This window comes from Onychostoma macrolepis, chromosome 20, assembly GCF_012432095.1.
Source record: "Onychostoma macrolepis isolate SWU-2019 chromosome 20, ASM1243209v1, whole genome shotgun sequence".
Taxonomy (NCBI): Eukaryota; Metazoa; Chordata; class Actinopteri; order Cypriniformes; family Cyprinidae; genus Onychostoma; species Onychostoma macrolepis.
Window position 1 is genome coordinate 26,645,923 of NC_081174.1, and position 22,877 is coordinate 26,668,799.

The 22,877-nt window shown below is 37.4% G+C and overlaps 1 protein-coding gene across 3 annotated transcripts in view; it reads right to left on the minus strand.

Moving 5' to 3' along the window:
• Positions 1-22,877, minus strand: part of runx2b (RUNX family transcription factor 2b) — a 124,888-nt gene that overhangs the window by 27,474 nt on the left and 74,537 nt on the right. The window contains exons 15-18 of one of the 3 annotated variants that reach the window (XM_058756776.1): positions 20,023-20,083; positions 18,964-19,933; positions 3,388-3,647; positions 277-433 (exon numbers count right to left, since the gene is read on the minus strand). In XM_058756776.1, the coding sequence (XP_058612759.1) occupies positions 277-433; positions 3,388-3,647; positions 18,964-19,021 (475 nt within the window). In that variant the 5' untranslated portion in view covers positions 19,022-19,933; positions 20,023-20,083. Of the gene's footprint in view, positions 1-276; positions 434-1,728; positions 2,059-3,387; positions 3,648-18,963; positions 19,934-20,022; positions 20,084-22,877 lie in introns of those variants that run through there. The other 2 variants (XM_058756775.1, XM_058756774.1) reach the window with 2 other exon arrangements.

The following is a 22,877-nucleotide window of genomic DNA, read 5'->3' on the forward strand; positions in this document are numbered from 1 at the left end:
ATGTGAACTCCTTCAATATTGTTTAAAAAGCATCCCAGGATGATATGTTTAACATACATGATACCCATATTTCCATTTTTGGTTATTTTATAATTTGGTAGCTGCTAATATTCTAAAATGAAAGCAGTAATAATAAAAAAGGTGTGGCCAAATGTTTGATTGGATTTCACAACCAAGTGTAAACATGCAATGAACGTTTGATTCTCTGGATATGAACACATTTCCCATTGTAACCTGCATGTTAAGGGATTTAAAAGGTTCAAAATATGGACTGACCTCTTCCGCTTCGGCCCACAAAGCGCAGGTCATTAAAGCGGGCAACCTGGTTCTTCATAACACCTGAGGCATTCCTGAGCTCAGCTGAATAATTCTCATCATTCCCAGCCATTACTGTGACCACCGTCCCATCAGTAACCTCTCCCAGGGCCACCACCTGCAGAGAGAACAATGATGCAACGTTTTACACTGTGCACGTGCGCATATGCAAGACGTACTGTTCAGCAGCTTCTTCAGACAGTTCCTGTGAGTTCTGATTATTATTAGTAAGATTTATGCAAATAACTGCATAAACGAGCATATATATGCAGATTTAATGTGGGAAATTTTTTTTATATAAAATGTAATAATATTATGTATTTCTATTATTAAAATATTATTATAATTTTTTCTTAAAAAACAATTTAAACTTTTAAATGCAAAATTGATTGAAGCAGTCTAAAAAGGTGCTGGTGTGAGGGCCTAGAAAAAATAATGAATATGATTCATTTATTTAATAAATCTATATTTAGATTTTTCTTGCATGTTTACACTGTGTGCATATCCATCTATCATTATCCTTATTAAACATTAATAAGGTTAAAAAATATAGGTTACATCAGATTTATTACTACATTCGGTACATCAGTCGCATGCACATTGCACCTAAGGCGATGTGTTTGCATATGATCTTGCAATTCTATTTCATCATTACTAATCTAGCTACTAATCTGGCAAATTACCTAACAGCTAACCACACCTGCACAGGCCTGACCATAAACACAAGCCAAGAGCAAAGATTCTGCCACAGGCCAGAATTACACATCAAACAGTGAATAATGCCAGAGCAATTTCATTATTTCTTTTTAAATGAAACTTTGTTCCAGTAAAGTTTAGTGCTATTAAGAAAAAAAATGTTCACACACTCTTATAAGAGTATAAATAGTACAAAGGATCAATTGAGTCCACTGACACACTAACTATCCGTGACAAATTGACAAAAATGTCAAAACACAAACACATTCAGCAAAACTAACTGAAATTCATAAAAATTAAATGGGGAACTTTTTTATATAATTAAAAACTGATGTGTCGCTATGGATAGATATTTTACTATAAATAATAGCCTAATAATGTCAATAAAAATATTCAATCTAAATCCCCAGAACATATCACACTTAACAAAATGTGAGCAAACACTTTGCATATTTAGCAAAATCGCTCATGTTATTTAAATATGTTTAGAACATTATATTGTACTTCGATATTTGTCAGTGCTGTCAGCGGTGTGTTAAAACGGCTTAGAAAATTTGACCTGCACAAGCTTCATATTTTTCACTGGATAAAGTTATGCTGACATAAAAACTAACAGCCAACAATCGTTTAAACACTTTCTGTTATAGTGTCCACGTTACACACATTACTTTAATAAATGACTGCATTCATAAAGCCGATTTAAAGACAAACTCTTACCTTAAACGCAACCGGTAGCGTTTTATTACACCTCCAATGAGAAGGCAAAACCGAGCAGAGAAAGTTCGGACTGTCGGTCCGGACCAGTTCGGCGGGGTGGTCGGCGATGATCTCGGCCATGGAGCGGTTCTCTTGCGCGCGGAGTCTTGGCACCACCGCGCTGTCCTGCTGCTGTTGTTGCTGCTGCTGTCCTGCGCTCGGGTTCACATCATTCATCTTCACCGACACCGGCGGACTGAACCTCCGGCCGGCGCTGGGATCTACGGGAATGCGCATCACAACAGTCGAAATTAGCCAAAGACTAGCGTATGTCCTCTGTGTGCGTGTACGGAGCGCCGTCAGTCCCTCTCCGTGCGCTCAGCGCTGCAGTCTGATGAGTTTGGGAAGTGCTGCGGGTTACACACACTCAAGCAGACTTCAATTGGCGCTTTGCGCGCAGTCGTCATTAACTACGTTTCCTGTGAGTTCTGATTATTATTAGTAAGATTTATGCAAATAACTGCATAAACGAGCATATATATGCAGATTTAATGTGGGAAATTTTTTATATAAAATGTAATAATATTATGTATTTCTATTATTAAAATATTATTATAATTTTTCTTAAAAACAATTTAAACTTTTAAATGCAAAATTGATTGAAGCAGTCTAAAAGGTGCTGGTGTGAGGGCCTAGAAAAATAATGAATATGATTCATTTATTTAATAAATCTATATTTAGATTTTTCTTGCATGTTTACACTGTGTGCATATCCATCTATCATTATCCTTATTAAACATTAATAAGGTTAAAAATATAGGTTACATCAGATTTATTACTACATTCGGTACATCAGTCGCATGCACATTGCACCTAAGGCGATGTGTTTGCATATGATCTTGCAATTCTATTTCATCATTACTAATCTAGCTACTAATCTGGCAAATTACCTAACAGCTAACCACACCTGCACAGGCCTGACCATAAACACAAGCCAAGAGCAAAGATTCTGCCACAGGCCAGAATTACACATCAAACAGTGAATAATGCCAGAGCAATTTCATTATTTCTTTTTAAATGAAACTTTGTTCCAGTAAAGTTTAGTGCTATTAAGAAAAAAAATGTTCACACACTCTTATAAGAGTATAAATAGTACAAAGGATCAATTGAGTCCACTGACACACTAACTATCCGTGACAAATTGACAAAAATGTCAAAACACAAACACATTCAGCAAAACTAACTGAAATTCATAAAAATTAAATGGGGAACTTTTTTATATAATTAAAAACTGATGTGTCGCTATGGATAGATATTTTACTATAAATAATAGCCTAATAATGTCAATAAAAATATTCAATCTAAATCCCCAGAACATATCACACTTAACAAAATGTGAGCAAACACTTTGCATATTTAGCAAAATCGCTCATGTTATTTAAATATGTTTAGAACATTATATTGTACTTCGATATTTGTCAGTGCTGTCAGCGGTGTGTTAAAACGGCTTAGAAAATTTGACCTGCACAAGCTTCATATTTTTCACTGGATAAAGTTATGCTGACATAAAAACTAACAGCCAACAATCGTTTAAACACTTTCTGTTATAGTGTCCACGTTACACACATTACTTTAATAAATGACTGCATTCATAAAGCCGATTTAAAGACAAACTCTTACCTTAAACGCAACCGGTAGCGTTTTATTACACCTCCAATGAGAAGGCAAAACCGAGCAGAGAAAGTTCGGACTGTCGGTCCGGACCAGTTCGGCGGGGTGGTCGGCGATGATCTCGGCCATGGAGCGGTTCTCTTGCGCGCGGAGTCTTGGCACCACCGCGCTGTCCTGCTGCTGTTGTTGCTGCTGCTGTCCTGCGCTCGGGTTCACATCATTCATCTTCACCGACACCGGCGGACTGAACCTCCGGCCGGCGCTGGGATCTACGGGAATGCGCATCACAACAGTCGAAATTAGCCAAAGACTAGCGTATGTCCTCTGTGTGCGTGTACGGAGCGCCGTCAGTCCCTCTCCGTGCGCTCAGCGCTGCAGTCTGATGAGTTTGGGAAGTGCTGCGGGTTACACACACTCAAGCAGACTTCAATTGGCGCTTTGCGCGCAGTCGTCATTAACTACGTTTCCTGTATTAAAAGGCGCTTAATTCACTGCCACAAGGAGATTCGGTCAGCTCTCCGAAAAGATTTTACGATTTTATTGATCATATCATAGCAGATTAGACAAACCGTCTAAAAAATAATTCAGAAAACGTAGGTGTTTCCAGCGGCTCTATAGAGCGCGCTGGCACGCAATCGCTTCCAGTCCGGATAAAGATCTACAGTATGTCGGATTTCATTACATACAAACAATATGTTACATTAGTATCGCTAATAATAAATATAAGGTGATGTTTTGTCTCTGGTGTGTAGGTTCAATGAAGTTTTCCGTAATCGCGCTCCCTGGAGAGCGCGGGATCAAATTAGGCTTTAAAGGATGAAAAGATCGCAGGAGGCGAAATGTTTGTTGCTTCCAATGTGGTTGGTCTTTGAAGACAGGGATTTCTCTTTTTTGTGGTTCATATAGCTCCAGCATCATGCAATCATTACACTGATGCTACTCAAACACGTGATGTCCCGATCACATCATAAAATTTCAACCAAAGTCATTCTGCAGCTACAGTACACTGAGCATTTATATCTTTAGTCTTTAACTTTGCCTGTGAAAGTTGAAAACTGCAAGGCTGTTATCACTTATAATATCGGAATGGTAACAGGATAAATTGCCTCTTGTGGTTCTGAATAGATTCAATTATTGCATTATGAGAAAATATATCATTTTTATGTTTTCCTTGAAATCGGTCACAGAAAGGACATTATTAAATTAGTCTAGGCACTTTTCTCTATGCACAATGGCAATGGAATATGCATGCGCAGATATTAAACCACACAGTAATTATAATGTGAACTATACCATATTTTGTGTGTGTGTGTGTGTTTTCAGATACCAAAAAAAGGGCAATTGGAAACTTTCAATTGCAGATTATAGCTATTTATCTGTATATGCTAAATTTGAATATTTCTACATACATTTCTGGACAGGCAGATACCTTAAAGTGTTGCCTACAAAAAATCTCTTGAACATTTCACTATTATAGAACAAGAAAAAAAAATGTTGACAAAATGCCCCAACAGCTGGGCATATGTTGTCGCACTATAAGGGGTAAGGTGTCACATTAATATTATAAGATTTTTTTTCAACAATATTTTAAAATATGAAGAAAAAAATGTTTTTTTTTAGATTTATTACATTGAAAATACATGTAAAACTTTCCCAACAATTTATATATATATATAAAAAATATGCTTAAATAGAATGACTTTCATTTGAAGAAACTTGAGTGGAGTTTAACAGAAAACTGCTCATATCTCTGAGAAAGTGTGACTCACAGAGCAACATGCTGGGATAATTTGAGTGAACCATAATGACAGAATATTTTCAGAATCATATTCTACGCACACCTCTACCCCATAAAGCACAGACTGCCGTAAACAGGCTGCCGTTTTAATACCCTTCGAGCAAAGTTTCTTTTGACTCTCTGAACAGAGTATCCATACACAGCCTTCAATGTTCTGGCAGTGCAACTAAAGCATGTGTCATTTAATAACTCTAACTCTCCATCTCTCAGTGATACTGTAGATGGCAATCTCTCCCTCTGACTCAACAGGCTCACGGATAGTGATTAACCCAAGTCATAAGTGTTGCAATATGTTTCACACATTTAAAAAAAATGATCCGAATAATAGGTCCATAATTTTGATGGGAGCACAGACACAGCCAATAAACCAAATAGGATATAAACAAAGCGTCTAATTATTCTTGTCAGAACCGTGCAAGAGACTTGTTTAATCAGTGACGACAGTCAATCAAAATTTTGCCAAATGTTTGACTTGGTACCAACTTCAGCTTTAACATATATCTTAATATTTCAGTAGTAGAGAATAAAATATGCATTAAATGTGTTCTTGAAGAACAGAGAAGTAAAAATGTGAAAGAACAAAGAAAAAGCATGATATTCACAACTGACACCTTAGATATTTGCCATTTTTGCCACGACAAACAATCAAGTCAAACAAAAGCAACTGCAAAACTATAACAAAATCAAAAGTGATGATCTGTAACTGCTTGTTCAGGAATACAGATGCATAACTAAAGTAGCTCGGTATTGCTCACATATATTGTATCAAAGTCTTGCAGGGTGGCATGAGTGGGGGTGGCGGTGGTCTCATGGGTAAGTTTTGAGTATCTTGTACGTGGGAGGGATAGAAAAAGCTTCAGGAAGCACTGACATGCATCTGGCACATTGTTAGGAGAGAGAAAAAATAGTTTGAGTTATACAAGTTGCGATTGAATTACGCTCCATCTCCATTTGCCCCGAGCACCGAAAATGTGTTCAAGATTGGCCAATGTTATTAAAGATCAATTTCCAATTCATAAAAAGATAAATCAGAGTTACGACGGTATTAAAAAACACCATGTGTGCTATTCCAACAGTTTTTCCTGATTTTTGCTCAATCACTGATTTGTTTGGACAATAAAATAAACCTAATGCAAAAAGAGATGATTTATGCTAATAATTCCACACAGATGTGTGCGCTCAATCAGATGCACGCGAGATTCGCGGCTATCGGTGATGCAAATAAAACTTAATAAGAGAAATAAAGCGACTGTCGACATGTCCAAACAGAGAGGCGTGTTAAATCATATACACAACGAGATATCAAAGAGCATTTGTCACATCTGAATCCACTTTGCCGGTACAGTATGGCCGCCATCTGCCAGCAATATCGGCTGTAGCAATAGCGAACGCACGTGATTCGAGTGGCTCACTGTGCCTCGAGAGCTCTGCCCACTTCTTTTCGGGCGTCTCGTTTGATCTCTTAATGAGCCAAGAGGAGCCCACACAGCTGGCTATGATGTGCAACAAAGATGAGGGGTTAGAAGGCGTCCACCGAGCAAGAACCCCGGATTACCGTGCGCTATTCTGAGCAGTTTGTCACCAGACACTCGCGCTGGATTCCGACCAGCTCAAACGCTGATGATGTGATAAGCCGAATGTAACCGAACCCTTATCTGTTGATGGCGTGATAGGCCGAGCTCCTAACGGGGTTGACAGCGTAATCCAGCGCGGGGAGCTCATCAAAAACTGCCAGTGTACTGAAAAAGGCCAGTTTCAACACAACCAGACAAGCAGTCGCGCAAAAAAATGAGCCAGCAACACTTCCCCCCCCCTCACGGCGAATTATAAGTGATGACACGGGACAAAGAAACCATTGTTGACTGGTAATGTAAACACGAAGAGACACTGAGCTCCAGGGCTTTAATGATATCCAAATGACTCCAGTTCAGATTCATACAGCCCTGGGATTATGTAACGTGCTACATGAGTGTTTTTCTCCGCTTCTTTCTCGTCCCGCATTCTTTCGACGGTTGAGAGGAAAAGTACAGCCACTTAAGTCCCTGGATCAGGGCTCCATTTCACAGTGGTGCATTTTTTGAGACACTTAATTATGGCTTTATGTGGGGAGCAATTTGATGGGGCTATGGAGGCTTCCAATTTTAAATAGTTACTTTCCATCGTTGGCACGCTTCAGGAGAACATGCGCGCGCACGAGCAAGCGGGATGGTGGTGATGATTCGTACGCAGAATTCATGGCCTTACCTCATCAGGAAGACCTTCTCAACATCCTTTCAACCCCCAGATTTAATCTGAGCCTATAATTGCCGTTTTGTCATTGACTGGTTAGTGACATCATCACTGCAGACGAGACCTTCAGGACTTTGGGTTGCCAGAGAGGCACAAGAACTGGCTCGGAGAGCAAATTGGACCCGTGTTATGGTCGCAAATTTCAGGAACACGAAGGTTTTTTGGAAGTGCGCTGCGTTCGTTATGGAAAGTGGAGTGGGGGGGGGCCTGTGGTGGTGGTGGTGATGGAGATGTGGGGGCTGGTTTTGGGGGGGTGGTGGTGGTGGCAGGCTACAAAGACAATTTCCTTTTTGCTCTCATTGGCATGACTGTCTGCCGCCTCTAGCCTTCATGGAGGTCCTTAATTGAGATCACTTGTACATAAAAATAGGAAAAGAAAAGGAACTTTTGCGGCTTGTGAGGGGGAAAAGAGGAATAAAAGACTGGTAATATGTGACAAAGGCTCCCATTAAAATACCCGTAACATTGAAGTCAAGTATAGGAGATGGAGGGCTGTCGCCATGGTGATGGCTCGGAGATTTATCGTTTTCCTTGACTTCAAGTACTAGTTCTGTATTAGTTCACTTCCCCCGCATGACTTGTGTGCATTGAAAAACATATCACTGTAATATTTTGATGAGGACTACTATATAACCAGCATTTGGCAGCAGATAGAAATACTTTTTTTAAAATATAAATATTAAGGAAATTATAAAGTTTGTGTGTATTTTTACCTGCTGCTTGCAAACCTCTTTGCATAATGAGGTAACCATATCAAAAGTAAGCTGTCTAATCATGTTACGAACATATCGACAAAAACATACCTACTATCACTGATACATATAACATCACAAAATATAGATTTATTAAATATTTATATATATATATATATATATATATATATATATATATATAAGTATTTAAGATATTTAGGGCAGATTTAAACAGGGCAAATTAGCATTAGAGCACAATTCCATAAAAGCACTGATGGGGTGGAGGGGGAATTCTGCGGGTGATTTACTAACAATGCGTAAATTAAAGAACACAGGCAGCCAGATCATTTCCATAATGACCAGCGCAATCTACCAAGAGCAACGCAAATTACCGCCTGCTTTAAGACATGGTTTTCTTGGGGCGTTATAGAATGGCGCAAATACCAGTAATTTGACGAGTGCAAACAATAGTAAAATCAGGCCCAAATTGTTTTAATTTTTTTTACATAGTCTTTCTCACTTTATGAGTCATCAAATCATTGAATAGATTCATTCAAAACACTGAATGATTTAATGGCTTACTCATAAAGACTATCAGTAGTTTTGTTTCTGAATAAAAAAGTGTTTCGAATGAAGCAGTTGATCGAATGATTCAGTAGATTACTCATTAAGATGATCTATAGTTTTGATACTGAATGAATCAGTAGTTTGAATTAATCGACTCACTGAATGATTCAACGGCTCACTCGTAAAGATGCTCACCTGTTGTGTTCCTGAATGAATCAGTGTTTTGAACTAATTGGTCAATCTAATGATCCAATGGCTTACTCATAAAAACTGTCACTAGTTTTGCTACTGAGTGAACGAGTGTTGTAAATGAATCGAATGATTGAATTATTCAATGGCTCACTCGTAAAGACAGTCACTAGTTTTGTTTTTGAACGAATCGGTGTTTTGAACAAATCAGCTGATCGAATGATTCAATGGCTCATTAATAAAAATGGTAACTAATTTTGTTACTGAAGGAATCAGTGTTTTGAATGAACCAGTTGGTCAAATGATTCAACAGTTCACTCATAAAGACAGTCAGTAGTTCATTCACCGATTCCCTGAATGACCCGAAACACTGGTTCATTCAGCAATGCCATAACTGTGTGTTGCTCGGAGAGCTTGGAATAAAATTTAAAATAAAATTAAATGAAAAGTAACTGTGTAATGCAAGTTACTCAATATTGACTTCTTGTTTATTAAACTAAAAAAAGTATTATTACTTAAGAGGTAAAATACTGCCTTTTTGGGCACTGTTTATGTTGTTTTATCATCCAAAACCTCACAATACCTAAAATAAAGCATTCACCCTACAAAAGGGGTCTTCCCTTTAACATGCATAGATTAGGGGTTGCATTTCCAATTGATATCTACTGCTGTGTAATTGAGCGAGTGTGGATTAGTGATTTATTCAGCAGAGTCTGAGGAATAATCAAGGGATCAGTCTACAGCGGACCCTCACACCAGGCACTCCTGGACGAGGGTCAGGTATCACTTCTGTACAAGAGCGTGCTTATTTTGGACCAGATTAACCTTGAGAATTCCACCTCACACTTTCCCCTTCCGCTGTGGATTGCACGGCTCTACTTCCTCTCTGAAACGGCCCGGTTAGTTGAAAAATATTTATAGTTATTACACCGTTCTCATGTATCCACAGTCAGTTAGTTCTATTTTGTGTGCAAGGTAAAACTAATAGCAGATTTATGTGGGGGGATTTCACCTCATCCCGCAGTAGATTGAGGATGATTTATTGGCTGTATATATGAGCTACTGATGGATTGAGTAACTGGAGGACAACCCAAACAGGCAGGTATCCAGAAAGCAATTCGCAAGGGAACTATCGCCTATCACCTCGCTGCTGTACAGCTCTGGCTTTATTTCGCTGTTTGGATGCAGGAGGGCTCGTGCTCAGGTGTTTAAAATAGAAAAAGTCTGGCTGAAAGGAAAAAAAGAGAAAGTCGGGATATTACAGCAGCTGCAAAGAGTTGCTTTCTCTTGAACGTAAACCTTAGGAAAGCGGTAAAATGTAACCTGGCGGTATGTGCACAGCAGTGGATTAAATGAATTATTCCAGCACGTCAAAAGTCTGTGGAACCAGGTGATTTGCTTGGCTACTGGTTTGATATTTCTTTTGCATAAAAATAAGGCTGCCATTGTTTGCTCGAAATCGAATCATTCTCATGGGGAGCAAACCTGTCCAGCTTTCTATTCTTTCAAGACATTTCAACTAGCGTTGGTCATTCCCGGTGCTTAAGGGAAAATGGTAACACAACCCAAAAACCTAAGTTTAAAAAAGAAAAAGTTTAGTCTTCCAAGTCTCCGACTTTCGTGATGGTTACGGCAACAGGCTAAATGTGATAGCAGGGAGGTAATTGAGAGAAAATGCTACTGCAAGTATAGGGTAATGATACTGCCACAATGACTTTAGGGTTTGGGAATATTTTCTTTTGGAACCGACTCCAGCCTGCAAAGATTATATTCATCCTCTTTGAACTCTCTCACACCGTTACAGCACTGGAAGTTGATTGAATGTGTTTAAATTGCCAAAAAAGTAATAGGTTCTCAACACGCAGACATCTCTTTTTATATCCACAGCAAGATAAAAAGTTATTTTCACTTTGGATAAATTTAATGTGTCCTTGCTGAATAAAAGTATTAATTTCTCTCCAAAAAAAAGTCCCTAAACATTTGAACGATATATACTTTTACGTCTTTATTGACCATTTTTCAGAGTGCTTTATGGGATTGGTTTCACTGATGGCTTCACCAAAATACTCATTCTCTGTCTGCACAAAAATGACATGCGGATATTCTCGAAGGCACCCCTGAAGATGATACACAAGTGAACGTGTTCCAATAGATTGAAATGTTTAATGACTTTTGCAGCTCTTTTTGTGCAGCTACACTGAAACTACAGTAAATGCAAAAGTCTTTGGTTCATGCAAAAGTTGGAGCAATTTTTCTGCAGCAGCCAAAATGTGCACCACATTTTGAAATCCAAATGATATCTAATTTAGGGTGTTGAACCAAACTCAGAAGAAATTCAGTTCGTGAAGGAACATTTGACTGACTTCCCGAATCCCATTGGGAGAATTTATATTATTGGTAATCGCTGCACTTCAGGAGAGATACGCCTGTGGTTTGCCTGCGACATACCAGTGCAATCTAGACATTTTCAGAATTGAACAAAATGACTCTCTGGCATTTAACTGCAGGGATCTCAGATGTCTCAAATTCACTGCGTTGTATTCCTCTTTTTATTTAACTCCTAAACTGGGAAGGTTAAACAACAATAAAACATCTGAATTATAAGAATTTGCTAAGCCTTACAGCATGCAAAATTGTGACTTTTTGAAATGCAATATTTATTCTCTACACCTCATGATCATTTTATTAACATAAATAATAAAAAAGGATCAAATTTAATATTTTATATTTAGTATTTCATGAATAAATTATGAAACAGCAAAACTTTTTAGTAAAACTTACTCCAATAATCTTTGCTTTACAATGTTGATTTTTTTTTTCTCCATAAAGATGTGACTGGGGGAAAATGTAATTATCCTTGTGAAGATCTCCTCTAGACATCAAGATCTTGATCGAAATGTGCAACACATCTAAGTCTAATTAAATCAACATAAGTTACTTTGCCGATTAAAAACCCTGGAGGCCATCCAATTACACTAATTATGCATGTTTATTGTGTAACTGGCTTCAGGGGGCCAGACTGTCAGATCTTTACAAAACACCAATTTCACCAATCAAATGGAAATAAATCACACAACAAAACAGAATAAGGTGAAAACTTTCTGTACTTTAAAAACAGTAGCCTCCTATGAACTTCCCCTCAAGGAACTATAAATCAATGCTTCTCAATCCAACACGAGTAAGTCTGATTGGTTTGGAGACAGAGATAACAGCAAAAATAAAACACTATATGCAAATGATATGCAAATATGAATTTTCCTATTCAGTATGTCATTTATTCTTTCTTTTTTTTTTTCACATATTTGATTGATAACATTAGCTAAACGTGAAAAAAAAGAAACATACTTTACTACTACATTTTAGGTTCTGAAATAAAACCAGTAGAGAACCACTGCTCTAAATAATGTCTAAGCCTGAAAAAAACACAACAAACTTTATTGCTCGCAATTCTGAGAAAAAACTGTGAGATGTAATGTCAGAATTGCAAGATATAAGTTCAGAATTCTAAATTTTTTCTAGCAATTATGAGTTTACAATTCTGCCCAATATCAATTACATCTCAATTCTGAATTTTTTTTGTTTGTCAAAATAAAAAGGTAACTTTTTATCTCAGAACACTTTTTCTCGCAATTGTGAATTTATATTTCACAATTACATTTTTTCTTATATGTTGACTTTATATGATGAAATTGCAAGTATAAATGTACAAATTGCTTGTTATAAATTTGCAAGTTAACATGTAGAAACTGACTTTTTCAAAATTCTGTATAATTCTGTTTAATGTTTTCGCCGCAGAATAAAAAAATGCAAGTTTATATCTCACAATTGCGAGTTACTTGCAATTAGTTCATGAGTTAATATCTCGCAATTCTGAAAAAAAGTCTGATTTGTGAGATAAAAAGTCAGAGTTAACTTTTTCATTTTTTTAATCTTATGACAGAAACACATTTCCATAGCATGTAGACCCAAACACACAAAGAAATGCACGCACTTAGCATGATGACACATCACCACAGGGTCGTGCTGAAGGCAAAGAGCAGTAAAGATCTGGCTCTGTTAGACTTGGGTTAACCGTACTGTAATTCTGAAGCCCTGAGGAGTGTCCCAGTGGCCATTTGGTTGCTGTTTACCAGCGAGATAAATTCCACTGTCCCTGAAGGGGAAGGTCATGGGCAGCGCGTGGGCTGAGTGTGTATACTGGTGGTCAAGTGTAGGTTGGTATGAACATGTGGCTAGAGCGTGTTCACATATATGTGGGATTGTTTTAAGGACTATTTGAATACAGATGAGAACAGGCTGCTTTGTTTCCACACAGGGCCTTCCGGCCACTTGTTTCTCAATTCATTGTGATTAAAAGAAAATTGTGAAATTGCAAAGCAACATGATGCCAGTGAGAAAAACAGTAAGATCAAAGGCATCTTTATAAGTTACAATATTTGGTGAGATCCTCATGTTTTCACACTCTAAGACAGTCTTTTTTTTTTTTTTGTACTAACAACAATTACCACTTTAAATACACTGTTCCCACAGTTTATTGCTTTTTAAGTTGTGATTAATTTGAACTTTGGCACATAACAAATGACAGACCAAAATATGACTAAAGAAAGCGAATTTATGTATGTCAAGTATAATTTTCCCAGACAATATTGCCTTTCTTCTAAAGAAAAAAATGGCATTAAGAAGAAAAACACTGGCCTGAGAATTCTGCTGTCAGTTAAATGCCATCATTCTTTCTTTGAAGTGCATTTTCTCACAGAGAGTTTCTGTTGTCACTAAGAGTTTAAAACAATAGCTGGGTTTCCATCCACATATTTTTATGCAAATTTTGGGATACTGCATAAAAATCTTGCATAAAAACACACACACAAAAAAAAAATCTCTTGAAGACAAACTACGATGGAAACATTTGACCAAATGTTGCATGCTGCTTTGTTCACAAATTGTTTTTGTAATATTACAATTTTTCAAGAAAATATATCTGCAAGTTACTGTATTTGGTGAAGAGTGAGACCAATCCCATAAAATAATTTTCCAAAAAAATATTAAGCAGCACAACTGCTGCACAAATGCTTCTTGAGCAGCAAATCAGCATATTAGAATGATTTCTGAAGGATCTTGTGACACTGAAGAGTAATGATGCTGAAAATTCAGCTATGCATCACAAGAATATATTACATTTTAAAATCTATTCAGTTAATTTAATGTTTCACAATATTACAGTTTTTACTGTATTTTTGATCGAATATATGCAGCCTTCTTTCAAAAACATAAAAAAATCTAACCGACCCCAAACTTTTAAATGGCATCCTACGAGTTTCTATCACAGAACATAACAAATAAGCCACTTGTAAAGTTCGAAGCTTAGGATGCCCTCTTAGTAGCCAGTTGACAGCAGCTCACTAGCTTTTGAAACAGAGCTGATGTGAAAAAAAACAAAAAAATTACAATATGCTTTAAATCCTCTGGGAAGTTTCTTGTTAAATCAGTGTTTTTGCCATTCTCTCGCCTAAGAGAACAGACATTCCATTTCCCACATACACATCAAAACAACATAGAGACATGCACGCCACCAACAAATCAACTAATGTGCTGTAATTACATGTTACTGCTTTGAAGTGCCTAGTATTTGCTGCCCGTGCATATTTACCCTTACTATTCAAAGAACATTAAAGAGCGTCTAAAATAAAACTCAGGAGGACATGTTGGAGTGTAAAGGCCTGTCCTGTTTGACTGAAGTTCAAAGTGCTGTTTTGAAGACTTTAAAGGGCTTTCTTTCTGTATCCCGCCTGAATACGTGTTGAGTAAAAGTCAATTGAGAGCTGAAAAGAAGATCCCAGCCCCATGCGTGGATTTCCCAGGACACTGTTAACGTGACATCAAAGGCAATTACTGAACGCAATGCCAAGGTGTGCACTCTCCTTCCTTTTTCTGGGCTTTGTGCCGCGTGCATATTTCATTTCGGCCTTTGTGAAAGTGTGTGTGGGCCGCTGTAGGCGGGAACGCCTCCCAGAAACCTTTGTGTCCGGTGCGGGACGCAGCACAGGTGGCATGTCAGTGATTCGAGGGGGTTTTTACAACAGATAGGGGCCTTTTGTGCCAAGTGTGATTGAGCTATCGCGTTTAAACGTGTGGGAGGAAACAAGACGAGGGCGATGAAGACGACACAAAGGCCTCCACCGAAGCAGATGGGTGGTGTCTGATTTGGCCGTTTGTCTCCTGTGACATAGTACTGCGCCAGCTCTGAGGCGCAAGGTGATCCCTTGCCTTTTTTACTTCTTCCTGTTCGTGTCACTGGGCCGCTCAGATTACAGCATTAGACTTTTGTGTGGGCGTCCAGAGCCAGGGCTGGCGTCCCAGTGCCAACAAACTACTCTTCAGGTGTGCAACTGATCCATTTAACACCTCTACTCTTAAGGGGGTGTGTGGGCTGGTAATTGAACCAAATTAAGAGATGGTACCTGTTGCATCATGACGCTATATGTCCAGCCTTTGTCATTTCCGGCGCTCAGTCTGTGCATATGCTGAGACCGTGACAAAAGAGATCGGTTTCATGCTCTTCAGCTGTATGACTAAGTGCATTAATCAAATTACCTCTTCCTTTTCTCATTCATCAGTTCCTACCAGCTTCATCTGGAAGATCAAAGGCCGGTGTCCGACACTATAATACATCCCACCCATCTTAATCAAAATTTAATATATTATTTATCTATCTAATTCATTATTTATTTACCTATGTATCTCATGAGAAACTTACATTTTGGACACATACAATCATCACATAAATTCAGTGGTGAAAAGTGCTATACAAATTGATTTATATACAGTAGCGTATTTCATCATTTCAAAGCGTGTTTTGGACTTCTGAAATGGAAATTAATGTTCTGATGATCTAAGCAGCCAATGCTATAATATATTGGTGAAAATGGTGTTGTTATTTACTCACTCTCAAGTCATTTCAAACCTGTATGACTTACTTGAACATAAAAGAAAACAGTTTGAGTAATACTGATGTCCAAACAACATCAGACCCCATTGACTTTCATTGTACGGATAAAAATATCTGTAAATGTCTTCCTTTCTGTTCCAAAGAAGAAAGTAAGTCATACAGGTTTGGAACGACACTGAATTAATATTGACAGAATGAACATTTTGAACATTAAAAACTCAAGTTCGCAAGTTTAAACATCTTTAAATGCTTTTTAGTTTGTTTAAAAAAATATTAATGCAATGTTCTAACAATATAATGAGTCATTCATAACGATTGAAAGAACATAGACTGCAATTATAACATTGACATGGTAATCGGCCAATGTCGAGGCACTGCTTCCTGTCATGTGACTTTTCTCTTTTTCACTTTTCAATTCAAACTGCACAAACCAAAAGAAAGAAAGAAAGAAAGATAGATTATGGATAATGACCCTACATTTTTTGCAATATATACATCTGGCTGTGCTTGTGAAGCATATGTATAATTATCCCATGGTAGAAGTTATTATTTAGTGAGAATGTAAGTCAGATAGATAGATCCAGCCTCACTTTCATAATTTTATTGATATTTGTTACTGATTTTTCATTTGCTGTTTTGGTTAAAGAATTAATCAGCAGCGATTAAGGAGATTGTAACCTCAAAGTCCTTTCATAAAAGATGTAATTTAGCTCTACCTGACTGTTAGTAAATGAATCCACCCAAAGGACCGTTCAATATCTAAAAATTGCTGTCAAAATTACATGTTTGCTCGCCAGCTACAATTAAATAGCACTAAATGAATATGGCTTTGATGATATTTTTAGATGGTCCTCTCCTTCACAGAAGCTGCAGCTCAGGGTCAGAGATTTTCCCCTCGCTTCAATTACCTATTGATGAGAGGGCTTCCCTGCTCTGGCACTGCTTTGGAAAAAGTAAGTCTGGTTTGCTTTTAAGATGTCTCAGGAATGACGGCGGGCGGTGGGATCTGAGCAGACGATGCATGCAACAGAAGCTGCCTTTTAATACTCGTCTGATGTTGCACTCAAATTATTTGGGATTCTTGGATTCTCTGGAATGCTTATGGACTTTGAGTCCTTAGAGTCTCTAAACCGTCTTCTTTTCTTTCATCAGTCTTAGTTTTTTTTATTTTTAAATGTCTCCCTTACATTTTCACTAAATGATAATTGCTACCATGGGATAATTGTCAATACTGTACAGCTCGGTTTTGATAATGAGCAACAAAATATGCCCTGGAGAAACCTAGCGAGTCTGTCTCATGCCACACATGTAGACAATTACTCCACACCCATCTGCCATTAGGCAGCGTTACAGAGAATGTTTTCTACTTAATTAAATCCAAATCTCTCAATAGTGGAGCCTGAATGAAATATAATGTGTCTGTTTGGGTCTGGTTTCTTTTCTGCTGCCTTCTTCACTGGTAGTGATATCTATCAGCTCACACTAAAAGTTGAAAAGTTGAAAAGTTTCTCATTTTAGATTAGTTAAAATATATCAAATGTATTCATTAAATATATTGCAAATATGTAAACTGTCAACAGTCAAATTGATCAAAATGTGTTTAACACACACAGTTTAAACTTTACAGGGACCTAAATGCTGTATGTTTAAAATAATATTAGCCTTTTATTTGAATCATATTTTTCTAATATGTTCCTCCGACCTGATCAAAATCTATCAAGCAGGTAGTATAAAAATAAGTCACAATAAAACTTTGGCAAAAAAAAAATTGGCATCATTAAAAACATACTGTAGAAAAATACTATAAAATAACTTTCTTACATTTACTCATGTTTTATATCTGGGGTCTTTAAAAACACATAGAAGTAAATTCTTTCATGAAGGACATGTGAAGCAAGTTGTCAAGTTGAAATAATTTTTTTGAGCAATGAAACAGGACTGGTTGTCTCTGATATCCCAAAAAGATCATGAGGGTTAAACAGATCTGGAACCAGAATGCTATTATCCACCAAATACAAGATGATGCTTTAAAACAAAGCATGGCTATTTTAAAACAATCTGAGCATATATATAAAAATATTGCAAATCACTGAGAATCTACTGGACCTCACGTAATGAAAGCACACAGAAACTCAACAAAGTGAGGGTCTCAGGTGGGCTTTTACTATGCATCTGCACATATCTGCACAAACCACAATCAAGACATGCTGCCCTACAACAGGCGCTAAGCTTTCCCCATCCTGGTCTAGTCTCACCCCTGGGAGCATGCCGAGGGTCAGAGGTTAACATGCTAATAGAAGGCACTGATTGCTGCAAGTGGCTCTCGGGTTTGTGTACGGTTGAGAACAGCACGCGTGCTGAGGGAACAGGCCTCGCACAGCTGTGTTTGGAAAGCAGACTTTCAGACTCGAAAACGGCTTTACAACATTTCTCTTGGAGGATTCCGCAAAACCCATACATCAGAATGAATGGGCTCTCTTACTTTTTCTCCATGACATGAGAAAGTCATATTTTTTTATGCACAGTATGGATTTGTGCTTGCCTGTTTTATAAAATTTCTATATAAATATAGTATATAAATATAGTATTTCTGCTCAGTGTCAACAAACATTAATAAATTATATATAAAAAAGAAAAGAATTCAAAAATATATATACACATATATATAGTATGAGAAACATGCATTGACAAAATGTGCACACTCTATTTTGAATTAAATACATTTTGCAAAGAATATCTAGTACATTTCTCAACTTTTGAAGATTTTATGGTGGCTTTCTCAACTGTAACCCTTCTGGGCATTCAGCATGTACACACCCACTAACCTAACAGTCAATGTCAAACATTCACTTAGTTGCTTTTATATTAGATTTCACACCCCTGCATTTTGACGCACATCACAAAAAGCATGCATTACACTGAAAATGACGCTCCAGTGCCCGATCTTCCCTACATCGGTTCCTGCACGCAGTCAGGCTTTCCGATGGCTGGCTTAGCTGAATGTTTGTAAACATCAACACATGATTGTTGCCTCTCAAAACGCAGATCCTTATTATACGCTCTACCGCATGGTCAAAAACAGAGTGAAAACCTCGGGCACTTACCCCAGAAGAAGTTCTGCTGACATGGGGTCACAGAACTAAAGAGGCTGTTGGATGCCATGGTCGCCCAAATTTCGCTTCTCTGCGGTTTTCGGTGACCCTTGACGCCTCTTAGGTTGAGAGTGAGCGGTGTGCCAGGGGAAGATGCAAAAAAGGAAAAAACATCCACAAGAAATGCGTTTTTGTATCAACTATTTTCATGACCACAAGTAATGACCAGTTCTGGTTTAGGAAAAAATGCAAAAATCTGTCGCCTTATTGGACAGCACGGAGCCAAGCTCGCTGCAGAGGATAGTGCGGTCGAAGCGTACTTACTGGTTGGTGTGGTCCTCAAACCTGAAGTTGACCGGCGACAGTTAACCATTTACGCGCCGCCGTGCAAAAATCCTGAACCGAACTTTTCTGCGGTTCTGTGGTTGCTCGGGAGGTGAGCGGAGCCTTCACACAAACCCAAAGAGGCACGAGCCTTTAAAAAATCTTTTTTCTTTCCCTCAGAACACTGTCACTGGAGAAGCAGGGTCACATGCTCGTGACATCACTGGAGTCGTGTGGGCCAACTTTTTTCCTTGCTCTGTTTTCCTTCTTCTGGAGACGCGTGGTTCGCCGGCTCTTCCTGGCACTGGAGAGGGAAAGGGTGGGCGTGATGCTGCCGCTCCCCCCTTGTGAGTCATGAGGCTTCGGAGGGGGGCGTGAATGCAGAGCGTCTCCCTCTCCGCATATGCACGCTCGCACTTCTCTCCCCGCTGCTCTCTTTCTACCTCTCCATCCTTCTCGGTCGGCCAGCGTGCTGCAGCCTGTCTCCGCTGACCCTGAGGTGATGTGAGGAGAGCTGCTTACACTGCGGAGGTGTGCGCCTATTCTTTCAGTTTCTTACTCATAAAGCCCCAACATATGCCTGGCACCGTGCATCTCTTTCGGTATGTGTGTGCGTGTGCGAATGAGTCGGCCTCTCTGTTCTCCAAATGAGGGATTCCTGTAAGAGGCAATACATTATTCGGTACCTGACAGCCGGGTGTGTGAAGAAGAGCATGTGACAAACCACTATCACGCTCTGTGACTCACTGGTTTCACACGGCACGCAGACATTTGCCTGGCAGTGGCTCTGGGCGGCTCTGTGATCCTGCTTGTAGGTATTTGTTTAAACAGATCAAGAATGCTGTCGTTAGAATGTATCAAAAGTCTGGAATGTATGGAATGTGTCAGATATTTAATTTTCAGCACAAAGTTAACCTCGTTGCACAAAATGATTTTCTTGTTTTCCAGTACAAATATCTAAACATTCTTAAATCAAGACACACTTACTTGAGAAGCAACATATTTCATATATATTGAAAAATGTATTCTAGTGCTGTCAAACGATTAATCGCATCAGAAATAAAAGTTTCTGTGTAGTGTGTATATTTATGATGCATATATAAAGGCAGCATATATTTTGAAAATATTTACTTGTATTTATGTGTATATATTTATATTCATATAAATTATATCATATATAAATATATTTAATATACAAACGAAACATTTTTCTTAAATATATACATATTTATATATTTATTATATATGCATAATAAATATCTGCACTACACACACACATATATTATGTAAACAAACTTTTATTTTGGATGCGATTAATCGTTTGACAGCACTAGTTTATACTTAAAAGAAGAAAAAAATAAGCTAGTTACTTGGCAGATACTTGTTCTTGTTTTAAGCATAAAGTCACTCATTTTGCTCATCAGGTACATTTTTCTTGATTTAAAAATGTTTTGATATCTACTATTTTAAAGCAAAAATACAGAGTAAGAAAATAATGTTTTTGCAGTGTACAGTTCCAGTGTGGGGAGCTAAAGTTATAGCATAACAATAGCTCAGTTTGTCCAAAACAGTGTCATTTTTCCACTAACACATAGTGGTGTTACGTGACAAAATGAGACATTGCTGGTTTATGCGTCACATTGTTTTGTGCATGCAGCTCAATGAAGCAGTTTAAAAGGATTCACAAACTCCCTGTGCTGCATTGCATTTCTACTTTTGAAATGAAATAAATTGGTAAGTTCTAGCTTAGGTTTAGTGCAGTATATACAGATATGTCAGTACCCTTGCAGTGTAGCAAACTACTTAAAAAAGGTATTATCTGGAGTTTAAGCTTGTAGCTTGGCAAGGTACTGTTACAAAGTTACATGATAAACATATAAGGCAAGCTTATAAACAATGGTATTGTATTTCTTGCATAAAATGATGTGACATATGGACTTCTTGGGGGAAAACATTTATATCACCACAATATACCTTAAAGGACTTTCAACTGAATATTTATATGCTTCAGAAAGTGAAACACATTCTACAGTTTGAATAATAGATTTAATTTATTATTTGTTTTTGCTATGTTAATTATGAAAGACATTAAACATTATCCAGGCATGCCCAGCGGCTCAAAGTTCATTACCAATTCTTGTGTAAATATTTTTTCCCTTTCTTCACACCCACATCACCAATGCATTACACTAATTTAAATATTAGCATTGTCTCTTATAACTGAATGCATCTAAATGTGACAATGTGCTACTTTTTGGTAACACAATAACACTTATTATTGTCACCTGATGTCATTAAATGTTCATGAAAAACAATTCAGACATACACTACCATTCAAAGGTTTGGAGTGTGTAAGATTTTTTTTTTCTTCTTGTGCTCATCAAAGCTGCATTTATTTGATTACAAATACAGTAAAAAATGGTAAAGGTAAATAAAAATGGTAATATAATAATTATTATTAATAATAAATATAGTAAAAATGGTAATATAATAATTTTATTTCACAAATAAAATAATAATCATTCTAATATGCTTAGTTGCTGCTTAAAAAAAACATATTATTATTAATGTTGAAAACATTTGTGCTATTTAATATTTGTGGAAACCATTATAAATGTTTTTACGATACAGGATTTTTTGATAAATAGAAAGTTCAAAGGAACAGCTTTTACTTGAAATAGAAATCTTTTGATTCACGATTATTGCTGAATAATAATATGAATAATAATATTAATTTCTTTCAAAAAAAAGAAAAGAAAAAAGAAATCTATCTTTTTCAAAATAAAATCACAGTTCCCTCCATTTTATGATGAATATGTATGAATTAATATTCAATTTGTAATTTAATTATCTTTTCTTTTTTTTTTTTACTGTTTTCCCAACCAAGTCATTCGAGGCAGTTAATTTTAGATATAATATTTAAAATCTGCAAATGAATACCTCATAATGAAGGACCAATTTGGCAGGCAGAATGTTTTCAAAATGTTAAAAATAAATTTGCAATAACACAGATCATATATATATATATATACACACACGTTAAGACTTGGCTCGATATCCTGCCCTTAGCCGTACGAAACGAACAGGCAGGTACAGTGATTTAGTTTAACAGGCTACATCTGTAAAACGCCAGGCTAGTTTACACTGTGGCCGCCTCTGAATTAACATGCTTTTATAGGAAACAAACACCACTTGCAAGCAGTTCCTGTTGGCAGGAGCTACAAATACAAATATTGAGCATCGTTGAAGGTGGGGATCTACTATATTAAGACGATCCGCTGTATTACAGAAGAGAGGGACTCGTGAAATACTGTTTCGGCCTCTAGAAAGTCCATGGCACATCCAAAGAGAGAGAAACTCAATATGTGAAGTAATATTTCCAAAAGGATGTTTATATTTGATGTGAATTGTTCGGTTTGGTCTGTAAGGTATAATTTGAATGAAAGTAGATATTTTTCTTTTGCCGTCCAATGGTGAGTCTACATCTTCCAGTGACCTAGAGGGCCTTTCTTGTGGTGTCTGCTCGACTGTTTTTGGAGTTGCAGCTTGGAAGGAAAATAAAAATCGCCCTCAGCGTAGGATTGGGGTGGGGGGGGGATGTT